The sequence below is a fragment of the Chelmon rostratus genome, chromosome 8 (assembly GCF_017976325.1).
Source record: "Chelmon rostratus isolate fCheRos1 chromosome 8, fCheRos1.pri, whole genome shotgun sequence".
Lineage (NCBI taxonomy): Eukaryota > Metazoa > Chordata > Actinopteri > Chaetodontiformes > Chaetodontidae > Chelmon > Chelmon rostratus.
This window is the reverse complement of record NC_055665.1, coordinates 1,172,733-1,185,322: the sequence shown is the minus strand read 5'-3', so window position 1 is coordinate 1,185,322 and position 12,590 is coordinate 1,172,733. Positions and strand designations below refer to the sequence as shown.

The window sequence follows — 12,590 nt, the reverse complement described above, 5'->3', positions numbered from 1 at the left end:
ATAATTACTATTAATGAACATGAATAAGTGAGTTATTGTTAATTATGAAATTGTTTTGTTACACTTTAAAACGTTTTAATGGTTAGAAATGAAACCTGCACAGATTAGCAGCAGTCACACTCCTCATTAAAGTTGTGACAAACACAAACAGATCTGAAGGAAATGATTTGTTTGGACTGAAAATCATTTTCTGCTTTGATAATAAGAACACAGACACGATGATCACACTTTGAGAGAATGTAAAGTGTTTTTTTTTACTGGGTTTCCGGAGTGTCCTCTCTCTCCTCGACTTCCATCTTTTCCCGTCGTTCCCTGCAAACACAAAACCAGAAACAGTTCAGAGCAGAGAGGCTGAGAATCCCCACGATCAGATCATTCCCTGAACGCACCCGCTCACTTCCTCCGTGAAGAAAACAGAAACAGAGATTTTACTGCGTCTCGACTTCACTGAGCAGCATCGTCTGCAAAGAAACGCTTCCCCTCCGACGCCGCTCTGCTGCCACTTCAGGCCAAAATAAAGCACGGAGGCGTTAAATGAACGCATGAATAAAAGGTGACGGATGAGGACTCAGGGGCTGATAATCCTTCAGGTCTGTGTTTTCTAACGCATCAGCTCACATTGTTATTCTTTGTTTTACTTCTACGGGGATAATCATGAAAGTACGGTTAAACAGGGATCATCATGTTGTCATGGAGACAGTGAGGCCCCGTTTCTGGGGCTGAATTTGTTTTTATTGTCCCCATTAACAGTCTGCTGAATTAGCTGTTAGCTGCTGTTAGCAGTGTGCTAACCAGGGATGGATGGCTGTGAAAACAGGACGGTTCTCCAAAATCGCAAAAAAGCTCCAAACGCCAATCGCTAACTTCCTGTTGTTTTCAGCACACCTGCGCGCACCTGTCCCTTTCACCTCACGCAGTATCTCTGCCTCACGTGTCTCCGTCCTCTCTCCTGGGGGGACGCCTCAGGTGTGAGCTGTATCACACAGATCGTGACGTACGGGATGCTCATACGGACGAGCAGACGCGCTGCTGCTGAAGTTCGTACCTGTTCTCCGTCAACTCCGTCCAGTCCGTCTTCTCCATCTTCGCCCTGCAACGTGGGAAGAGAGTCGAGTGTCACGGCAGATTTTCTCTGGGTCATTTGACTCTGATGTTTGTCCAAACATTCCTCAGTATATACAGCACGCCACATGACTTCCTCCTTTAATTGACTTTATTACATTCCAGCAGGTCTGAGTCACTCACCCTGTTCCCCCGGAGGCCTCGGTAGCCCTGCAGACACAAACAGCAGGAGTTAGCTGCGCATCATCAACATCTGGCAAACAACAGCAGCTCCCATCAAAGTATCTGCATAACTACTGATCACTAATATAACGAGTGGGGCTGTAATGATAATCGTCCTGAGCAGTGCAGTACCTTCGGTCCTCTGAGCCCAGAACAACCCTGGACACCCTGAGGTCCACTCGCTCCGGGACGCCCTCGCTCACCCTGCAACACATAAACAAAGTGAGCCATGGAGTCCAGCAGGAGACGGCGCTCCTTCAACACCGCCGTGACCAAACACAGACTCTGTCCTGACCGTCAGATGTGCAGCCAGGCCTGCAGAGTGGACGCTAACGGCGAGCGTTCCAGCGCTTTGATCCAGACTGAAACATCTAACGGCCATCAGAGGGGCTGTGAGTGAACTCTGTACAAACATTCATGGCTTCCAGACATAGAGTCCGACTGAGTTCTCCTCTAGCGCCACCATGAGGTTCACCTTTGTAGTTCTGACTCAACATCTCAGCAGCTGCTGGATGGACTGTGATGAACTCAGACGCTCATGTTCCCTCCTCTTACTCTTCATCATCAGGTCAACATGTTGATGTGTCCATTACTTTGGTTTATGCCCAAAGACCAATGACATTCCCTTCAGCCTCAGCTGGACTCTGCATTAAGTGCTATTTAGCAAATGTTAGCATGCTAACATGCTAAACTAAGATGCCACTAACATGTCTGTGGACTCTGCACAACAGAACCTGGACCCTGTATCAGCTGTGTGAACTGGACAACCTGATGAAATAAACTATATTAATGGTGAATAATGGCATCATGACTTAAATGTCTTTTTATGTCCAACGGTCCAAAACTAAAAGACACTCAGTTCACTGTGGTATCAAAGACAGAGAAGCTGAGCCTCTTCACGCTGGAGACGCTGCTACTGATGAAGATTTGGAGTAAATTATTCAATTGGTTCTTGGTATTGTCACCGATAAGTTTCTGTTGGACCAGTAACGGACGAGTCATTTCAGCTGAGGAGGATTTCACAGTCTACATGTTGTCCTTAAGAAACTTGTTGGGTTTGTTCTGTTCGTTTCTTGTTCTGTTGACTCCTGCAGCTCCAGCACACATCAGCATGTGTGAAGACCTTTATGTCTGAAAGGCTGCGAAGTACAGAGTCCTATTTTACCTTAACACAGCTTTTAGCAGCCTCGTGAGGCACATCTAGTTCTCTGCCCTGACAGCAGCTGAGAACGAACCACCAGCTGAGCTTTCCTCAGGACAAACATCACGATTGAAATGAGCAAACGTGTTTAAAGTGAGAGAAGAAGCACTCACGGCGACGCCCTCCTCTCCTGGGAATCCGGGGTGACCCTTCTGTCCGGAGACGCCCTGTTTAAACAGCACACACAGCAGGTTCAGTGGCAGAAGAACTGACCGTTAAAGAGGTCCAAAATCAATTCAGGGACGGCGGCAACACTCTGTATGTCAAAACATACAAATGACAGAAACATTTTCACATTCTGCAACTTTCCAGAGAAACCTTGAAGTGACACATGTGACCAGGCTGTTAGCACAACAACGTTTCAGTCAGCTCATGTAATTTCAATCACATATGACGAAGGTTAAAGTTCCTCCACCTGCAGCAGCTCCAACACCAACATGCAGCTCTAACACTGATGCTTCAGCATCAACAATCTAATAATGTCTCATAGAGTCAGAGATCAGACACAGGAGACGTTTTACTGCACAGACAGTACTTTTACTGCATGAAGCTGATAATACTGCTGTACTTTTACTGCATGAAGCTGATAATACTGCTGTACTTTTACTGCATGAAGCTGATAATATTGCTGTACTTTTACTGCATGAGGCTGATTATACAGCTGTACTTTTACTGCATGAAACTGATAATACAGCTGTACTTTTACTGCATGAAACTGATAATACTGCTGTACTTTTACTGCATGAGGCTGATAATACTGCTGTGCTTTTACTGCATGAAACTGATAATACAGCTGTACTTTTACTGCATGAAGCTGATAATACTGCTGTCTTTTACTGCATGAAGCTGATAATACTGCTGTGCTTTTACTGCATGAGGCTGATAATACTGCTGTGCTTTTACTGCATGAAGCTGATAATACTGCTGTACTTTTACTGCATGAAGCTGATAATACTGCTGTACTTTTACTGCATGAGGCTGATTGTACAGCTGTACTTTTACTGCATGAAACTGATAATACTGCTGTACTTTTAGTGCATGAGGGTGATAATACTGCTGTACTTTTACTGCATGAAGCTGATAATAATGCTGTACTTTTACTGCATGAGGCTGACAATACTGCTGTACTTTTACTGCATGAGGCTGATTATACAGCGATACTTTTACTGCATGAAACTGATAATACTGCTGTACTTTTACTGCATGAAACTGATAATACTGCTGTACTTTTACTGCATGAAGCTGATAATACTGCTGTACTTTTACTGCATGAGGCTGACAATACCGCTGTACTTTTACTGCATGAAGCTGATAATACTGCTGTCTTTTACTGCATGAAACTGATAATACTGCTGTACTTTTACTGCATGACGCTGACAATACTGCAGTACTTTTACTGCATGAAGCTGATAATACTGCAGTACTTTTATTGCATGAAGCTGATAATGCTGCAGTACTTTTATTGCATGATGCTGACAATACTGCTGTACTTTTACTGCATGAAGCTGATAATGCTGCTGTACTTTTACTGCATGAAGCTGACAATACTGCTGTACTTTTACTGCATGATGCTGATAATACTGCAGTACTTTTATTGCATGAAGCTGATAATACTACTGTACTTTTACTGCATGACGCTGATAATACTGCTGTACTTTTACTGCATGACGCTGATAATACTGCTGTACTTTTACTACATGAAGCTGATAATACTGCTGTATTTGTTCCACCACTGATTGAAGAGTCATTCCTCTTAGTGAAACAGAGGCGCTTCATGCTCTGCCCTGGGTAACAGTATGCAGTTAACTGCGACCTTGGACTGCAGGGAAAATGGGACTTCATGTGAAGTTTGTCCTCCTCTTCTCTGGAATATCAAAAGCTGAACCAGGCCTGTTGCCTCCTCTCTGAAATCACTGCAAGCATCTGCTTGCTCTTAGCTCACAGCAGCCTCCTTATTCATCCTGACACATTCTCCTGAACGTTCTTGACGTCATGTTTAAAGTTTAAAGGTATGAGTATGCCAGTCACCTTTGACCCCGGGGGGCCCCGAGAGCCACGAACGCCTTCATGACCTGAACATTTGCACATGACGTTGCAGCACTCCCTCTCTGACACCGTGTCCTGCAGAGAGAGAGCAGAGGGCGAACAAGAAACATGAAGCAACACAAACGTTCTGGGTTCTTTTAATGGAACTCATTCATAAAAACAGTCAAATGTTTTACATTTTACAGCTAAAAGCTTTTCTGCTCACTTAAATCTACATTCACCTCTGGCCCGTTCTGTTCGCCACCTAAATACACTTTTTTTTTTCTCTTTCTTTTGTATACGTTCGTATCTGGTTGTTAATGTCTGATCCAACTCTTATCATGTTAAGTGATGCTTATTTATACTTGATCGCTTGTTCAAACTTCTAATAAAAGTTTTCTACCACAACAAATTTAGTTTGTGTAACAAACGTGCTGAAGGTTTTGGCTGCTGTTTTTTTAAACTGAAACATTAAAACATTATGAATGAGTAGTTCTTAAAAACTGGAGAACGCTGTTAATCAAAAGCTGGAACAAGCGTTCCACTAAACCCACTTCTTTGTTTTTTTCTTTGCCAATGGCTATTCCTTAACATGGTGAGCAATTTACATATTTTCTCAAACTAACACGTCCCTGAGGCGGTTTTCTGGTTTCCATTCCTGCAAAGAGACACGTCAAGGCACGAAGAGCTTTTCTGGACAATGCTCATCATACTGAGAAAAGGATCTCATCACTTTATCCTCGACTTTCAGCGGTGATCTACTTTAAAAAGTGATGAGTCAGACAAGTTGGACTGAAAACAATAGAAAAAATATGCTCTACCTCAAGCGTGATGTTACCACATGAAGTGAATAAACAGCATCTCAATTACCCAGAACGCATCATACTGCATGAAGGATTGCAGTACACGCAGTAACTGACAAACACCCGGCTAAAAGGCACGAAATAAAATGTACTGCTCTCCGGCTGATTGGCAGGTTAGCATGTTAGCACATAAAAGAACGCTTCCTCATTCGTTAATCGGTCTATCCAGAGTCAGACTAGAAGATTAGCCTTGCTTAGCACAAACACTGCAAGCAGGGGTAAACTGCTAGCGTAGCGCCACTACACATGAAAGAATGGCTTTTTTCAGTTGAGAAAAAGTTTGGTCCGTTTACACCAGGAAAATTTTAGCTAATTCATATCAAGCGAAGCACCACAACTAGTGGATTCACTCCTGGAGGTTGCTGCTTAACAGAGCAGAAATAGCGCGGTTTAGTGAACTAGTACACTTGACAACTACAAGTTAGCTAACTAGAAGCAAGCCAGTTAGCTTCATGAGCTATTTTTAGCTGGCTAGCACCAGAGTTTTACTGGTTAGCTAGAATGTTAGTGCTTAGCCAGCAACTGTATATCATCAAGTACAGTAAACAATCCCACCGTCACCAGGTTTCTAGCTTCAGCTAATTTATTTTGTGAGGATTTCATCTGTTTTCTGCGTGAAAAGACACTCAGGACAGAGCTCAGACTTCCTTGCCCACAATAACAAGGGCCTCCAGGTGCTACTCGGGGTTTCGGCAGGTGCTGTTGGACGGAGTCTGATGCAGCTTGGCTGGCTGATTCCCTTTGCTTATGGTCTTTCTATAGGTAAGCGTTACGTAGACCGCGCTGGTGCACTTATTCTAAAAATACTTTGGACCAATAGGCTAAATAAATTGTAAATCAACCAATTTGCGTGCCATTTATTCTCTTGTGGAGATCTGCCCGTCACAACTGAAGATGTAAACAGGAAGTTTATCACAGTCAACAGAAAGAAGTGAAATGTGGCTGTTGCCCATGGTTACCAGTGGCACGAATAACTTACAATCTGTTTAAGGACGGTGCTGCCGACACTCTGCATGCCAATGCTGAGAGGAAGCTTGTAGCCGAATCCTCGGCCGAACTCCACCATCTGCAGCTCGGCAGGTTTCTCCACTCCCTCCAGAGCCACCGTCAGCAGAGCGCTGACCCCTGCAGCAAAAACACACAAAAGAAGGCAACAAAGGCCGTTTCTCTACCAACAGTTGCGTAAGCTGCTACCGTGATGCGCTCCGCTCCAAAAGTGAAACACTGGATTAACAATGTAAGTCTAATTATGTAATTTGAGCAGAAGAAATGCAAACTGTGATCACGTTCACGTTGTTTTTACCAGACTGTCGCAGCAGCTCAGATTGCTGCTCCAGTTTCATCACGCCTTCATCGAGTCCATCTGAGAAGATCACCAGCACCTGGTGGATGAGGTTGTCACAGTTTAGACTGCTTTCATTGTTTAAGTCATTGATAAGAAAAGCACATCTCACTATCATTCAGCTGAAGGTAAAGAAACATTTGACACGGTGGATATCCAATAATAAACGCATAATCACTAAATCATGGAAAAGGGGATAATAGTGTCACTTTTCAAATAATGCTTCGAGTAATTCATACTTGTCTTTAGGTTCATAACTAAAACTCAAAAAAATGAATCTAACGAAAGTCTGAAAGACTGGAGGATGAACACAAAACGTGGTGCCTTCTTCTGCTGGTCAGTTTGCACTTGCTAACAACTTTCATGATTTGTTTAATCATGTTGTTCCCAGATTTGTAGTTTGGCATCAAAGGATATCACAATGAGATCCAGACCATCCCACACAGTCAGACCCTCAAGTCAAATGTCATCAGATGCAGAAAGCGGTCTAATTCTAGACTACATTAAAGTGATTTAATGAAGCCTAGAGTGGCTACGTTCACACTTCAAGCATTAACGCTCAGTTCGGCTTCATTGTTCAGATCTGATTTATTTGTTAAGCTGTTCACATTATTTTTTAGATGTGGCTACTATCAGATTCCAGTGTGAACTGCTCAGTGGCTTTGTGGTTGAAAGAGTCTCGCGGCAGTTCAGGCGAGCGATAAGTCACATGACTTCCAATATGACTGTTCAGACTGAGATTGCATTGCAAAATATGAAAGTGGTCCAACCTGAATTTGAAAGGAGCAGATTACATTTGATTTGTGCTGTTCACATAGTCATGGAAAAAAAAAACTGATCTGAATCACATAAGAACAAAAAAATCAAATTGGTGCCTGCAGTCTGAATACAGACTCTCTTCCAGACTGATTGAGCTCAGCTCAACAGAAAACTATAAGGAAGCTATGAGGCCAGTTTATTGTGTAAAGTTCAGTGATGAGTGGAACAATAGCTTGAATAATATCTCTAAAGACCACTTTCCTTTCTCATTGCTGGTTTTTATTTTTGTGAAACTGTCCAACCTGCATTGGAGTACATGTCAAAACTGTCCAGAGCAGCTGTTGTTGTAAACATTATTCTTAAAAAGTTACCACAGTTGTGAGTATGGGCAAATTCTGACACAAGCTCCAACTCAAATCTATATGAATACAGAAAAACATCACCTGTACAGGACGTATCTTAGACCGGGAATGATAGAGAGCGGTTTTTGTGTATTAAAGACTTCGTGCTACGTCTCAGACTCACCTTCACACCAGATCCGGACGTCTTGAACTTCTCCTCAAAGGATTTCAGCAGAGCGGTGTTGAAGTAAGTGGGCTCTGCCAGATTCAGTGCCATGACCTTCCTTACCACATCTTCGCTGTAGCCTTCAAAGTCTGTGTCGTACAGGGAACGTCCATCACCACTCACCACTTGGAAAGCGATGTTGGTCTTGATGGGTGCGGGGCCATAACAGCACAGGCCTTGTATTGAGGAAACATAATGGGCGATCTCTGGCAGGAAAGCCTGCAGCTTGGGGTGGCCACTGATCAGCGTCTCACCAGGAGCTCCGGTTCTTCGAGAAATATCAAATCCCATGGCGATGTCAATGGAGCACACTGCAACACATGGAAAACATTTCTTCAGATTTGGAAGTAATAGATGGAGAGGCACAGACAGCAAGGCTAGGTTGTGCTTTTAGATAGATAGATAGATAGATAGATAGATAGATAGATATACTTTATTTATCCCAAGCTGGGAAATTGCAGTTGCAATTTTCAACTCACCAGAGGGATCTCTTTGGGGTTTGGATTTGCAGATTGTGTCAACCACCTTTTGCTTGATCTTCTCCAAGCTGCCAAAGTTCTGCACTGTAAAAAGCCTCTCTGGAGTGCCAGTGATCTGCAGGAGCTCCAGATCATGGACGTCTCCAATGCCAATGGCAAATATCTCGATCCCCAGAGCCCTGAGACTGTCAGCTGCATCCTCCACGTCATCCTGCGATTCACCATCTGTGATCAACACCAGATTCTGGGAGATCCCGGCAGATCTACGGCTCCCGTTTGATGCCTCGAAAAATTCTCTGAGAGAATTCAGGGCCAGTCCGATGTTGGTGCCTCCACCAAGCTGCTGCATATCTGAGATGTGCTTGTTGATGGCTTGCTCAGTGTAGAACTTGTTGAGGTGAAACTCCTTCTTAAAAGTGCTGCTGAACTGCGCAAGTCCAACACGCACTAAATCTTCACCGACTTTGAAGCTGTTGACTAGCTCTGTTGTAAACTTCTTCATGGTGATGTAGTCATTTGGGTGAATGCTGCCAGACTGATCGAGTAGGAAGACCAGGTCAGCCTTCTGCTTTTCACAAACTGCAAAGTGAAAGAGACTAAATTTATCCACATTAGGAATCAATCAAGTGTGCCATATACTTGCTGCACCTGAAGTTCATTTGAATATATTCTTAGTAGCTTTCAGCACTCAAATCTACTGTGGTTGGAGGCCTTTTCCAAGTGGCAATATGTTTTCATAGTCTTAACCTGTCTGGTTAATAATGCCATTGTAAACACCACCTAAATCCATTACTTGGGTAAATAATACACTGCCTTTAGAGTCTAATGGCTAAGATGACATTACTGGCCTTATTTCATTGGACGTTCTTTTTTACTTGCCCACATTTTAAAGAAACTGCTGTACATGTTTTATAGGCTACTTGTATATTTGACAAGAAAGAAAGTGTGGCTGCTGTTGGGTTATCCAAATCCAAAAGTCTGTGAATTGTTTAGACTTGTCCCAGAAGAGGATTTGTTAGCTCAGCCAGTTCAACAAAGAAACACACTGATATGTAAGCACAGCAGCATACAGACTATTCATAGTCTCCATAAATACATTCATACGTAGCAGCGAACACTGTCAGCTAGGCAGTTTGTTCAGTGACTTCTTTCTTTGATTCTTTGAACACCACAAATGAAATTCTACTGGTTATAATACCTACATGGTGAGATACATGAAGGCTTTTTTTTGTGGCTTTGGTTAACTGACCTTCTAAATCTTTCAACGAGATCAGGACATATGTAGGATGTCTTTAAAATGCTATGAATTGTGACATATTCTCCATCAAGGTTTGGACAATATTCTTACCTGGCTTGGTGGAATTGCAGAGGACATGAGTAATGTTCTTGTACAGAGTTTCCAGGGCATCAAAATTGTCCACATAGAAAACCTTGGAACTGTCGTGACCAGACATGATCTCCAGCTGTGTCCTGTTAGCTCCTTCGACTCCGATACTGAAGACACTGATCCCCTTGTCCCGCAATGCAATGGATGGTCCAGCCAGATTGTTACGGTCAGTAGCATCACCATCTGTGATCACCATGAGAATCTGTGGCACCTGGAGAGCGGCCCGACCACCATGATCACTGTTGAAGTACTCTAAGGTGTAGTCCAAAGCCTTGCCAGTGAAGGTGTCCCCAAATGGAGACTTCAGTGCTGATATTGCTTGAAGAACTTCTCGCTTGGTGGTATACTGTTTGAGAGTAAAAACAGATTTGGGATCGGTGGAGTACAGAATGACCCCAAAGCGAGTCAGGTCCTTGCCAACTGTGGTTTGGTTCACCATTGACTCCATAAACTTCTGCATGCTTCTAAACTTGCTCAGGGTTATGCTTGTAGAGCCATCGACCAGGAAAATAATGTCGGCTTTTTCTGTCTTCTTACAGTCTGATTGGAGATAAAAGGACATAGAGCAAACAGGGTCAGTGGGAGGTTGAGGAACCAATTATATTATACTGAATAAGTAATTTAAGAGAACACCTCAACATTTATATGCTCATCTGTCAACAGATTCACCTTTCAAAAACTACACAGTTCTCTCATTTACATGTTCAGTGTTGTTAGTTAGGAAACGACTCACAAGTCCATCCAAGACTTATGAGGGTCTAGTCTGTGTAGCTTGTGTTCCAACCAAATTTAGTGACAGGATAACGTTTCTTTGACTTTAGCACCAGTTATTTAGATTTCCAAAGCAATTGTTGGAAAAGTTTTTGATTTGTAAGACCTGCACTGATTATGTTCATATTTTTTTAATGAAAGGCGTGAGCGAAAGAGTTAAAGAAAAAAGAAAGTGACTCCATTGCTTACAAACCTCTCTCTGGATCACAGAGCTCCATGGCCACCTGGCCCTCCAAGTCTTTCAGAGCATCAAAGTTCCTCTCAGTATAGACCCTGTCTGGTGAACCGCTGATCTCCAGCAGCTGGGTGGTGTTGGCGTCCACCACTCCAATGGCATAGACCACCACTCCCTTGGCCCTAAGAGCCTCAGCGGGGCCTTTGACTGCATCTTGGGCCTCACCATCTGTTACCACTACCAGCCTCTGCCTCAGGTCAGGACGCCCTCCTTTGCTTGCATCAAAATACTGCGACACGTCTGTGATGGCTTCACCCGTGTGCGTGCCTCCTCCAATCTGCTGCATATCATTGATGGCTTTCGACATTTCTTCCTTGCTGTAGTAGCGGTTGAGAGGGAACTCTAGTTGTTGGACAGTGCTGAACTGCATGACACCAACATGCACCTCGTTCTGCCCAACGACGGACTTGCTAATGACAGATTTCATGAAGTCTTTCATTTTCTGGTAGTCATGTGGATAGATGCTCCCAGAGCTGTCAATCAAGAAAAGGAGGTCGCCTGGGATGTCTTTGCAAGCTGTTGAAACAGAGTAGCACCAACATGTTAGTGTGGTGCTCCTTACTTTCTGCTTTTATTATTTAGGGGTTCTTTTGAAATGCACACATTGAATACATCGTACAGAAAGAGGAAGTAGTCATGGTATGGTAGCTGGGATGTGCCAATCAAAATTGGTATTTGGAGCATTTGGAGCTCCAGCTCTGTTGGACATCAGTGCTGGGAAATTGGACCGAAACGCCATCACAGCGTGGTCTTACATAGAAAACAATGGGTATGGGGGCTCCCTGGTGGCCTGCGAGTTAAGGCATTAACCATGAACTTCAAATAAACCATGAACAGGTGGGCACCTTCGCATCTCTCTCCTTTCATTTCTCTATTGACTGTCCGATGCAGGGGTGTGTTGCCCTCGACTGCCACATACAGAATATGCATTTTGAACTCTAGTCCAGTTTTCCTTACCGTCTTGAGAGCAGATGTCTGTGATGATGTCATCCTTGATCGGCTTCAGCGCATCAAAATTATTAACAAAGAAAGTCCTCTTAGGGTCGCCAGCAATCTCTCGCAGCTCAACTTCATCTGCACTTTTAACCCCGATGGCATAGACAATGACGCCCTGCGCCCTCAATTTTTCTGCAGGGATCTTGACCTCATCAGAGGATTTTCCATCCGTGATGACCACCAGGTACTCGGTGACTTTGTGACCACGAGTGGCCATTGCTCTATCATAGAGTGGGCCCATGAAGTCCAGAGCTCTTCCTGTCTCCGTCCCGCCTCCTACTTGTTTAATATCCTTTATGGCTTTCTCTAATGTCTTGACATCTGAATGGGTTGTCAGATCAAATTCTAAGTTTGGCGAATCTGCGTATTTTGCAACCCCCAAGCGGACATGTTGTGGGCCAATACGGAAGGTATGTAGAAACTCAAGGATGAACTTCTTCATGTCACTGAAGTCGGTGGGGTAGATGCTTCCAGAGTGATCAATCAGGAAAAAGATGTCTGCTTCATCCGTTTGTACGCAGCCTTGAAAAGGAAAAGCAAAACAATTATCAGTTGTTTTTCCAACGCCTCAGCTGTACACTCCCCTCACATTAACTGAATACATATTTTATGCTATAAATACTCTTCTACTCTTTAAACTTTGATTTAAAACGTATTTGTATCTACTTATATGGTTGATAT

At 43.5% G+C, this 12,590-nt stretch overlaps 1 protein-coding gene across 2 annotated transcripts in view; it reads right to left on the bottom strand.

Moving 5' to 3' along the window:
- Positions 1 to 12,590, bottom strand: part of col6a4a (collagen, type VI, alpha 4a) — a 59,234-nt gene that overhangs the window by 21,704 nt on the left and 24,940 nt on the right. For both annotated transcript variants that reach the window (XM_041941663.1, XM_041941664.1), the window contains exons 8-20: positions 11,871 to 12,431; positions 10,872 to 11,429; positions 9,869 to 10,447; positions 8,521 to 9,099; positions 8,000 to 8,352; positions 6,677 to 6,755; positions 6,353 to 6,498; positions 4,514 to 4,606; positions 2,599 to 2,652; positions 1,417 to 1,488; positions 1,246 to 1,272; positions 1,046 to 1,090; positions 259 to 312 (exon numbers count right to left, since the gene is read on the bottom strand). In XM_041941663.1, the coding sequence (XP_041797597.1) occupies positions 259 to 312; positions 1,046 to 1,090; positions 1,246 to 1,272; positions 1,417 to 1,488; positions 2,599 to 2,652; positions 4,514 to 4,606; positions 6,353 to 6,498; positions 6,677 to 6,755; positions 8,000 to 8,352; positions 8,521 to 9,099; positions 9,869 to 10,447; positions 10,872 to 11,429; positions 11,871 to 12,431 (3,200 nt within the window). The remainder of the gene's footprint in view (positions 1 to 258; positions 313 to 1,045; positions 1,091 to 1,245; positions 1,273 to 1,416; positions 1,489 to 2,598; positions 2,653 to 4,513; positions 4,607 to 6,352; positions 6,499 to 6,676; positions 6,756 to 7,999; positions 8,353 to 8,520; positions 9,100 to 9,868; positions 10,448 to 10,871; positions 11,430 to 11,870; positions 12,432 to 12,590) is intronic.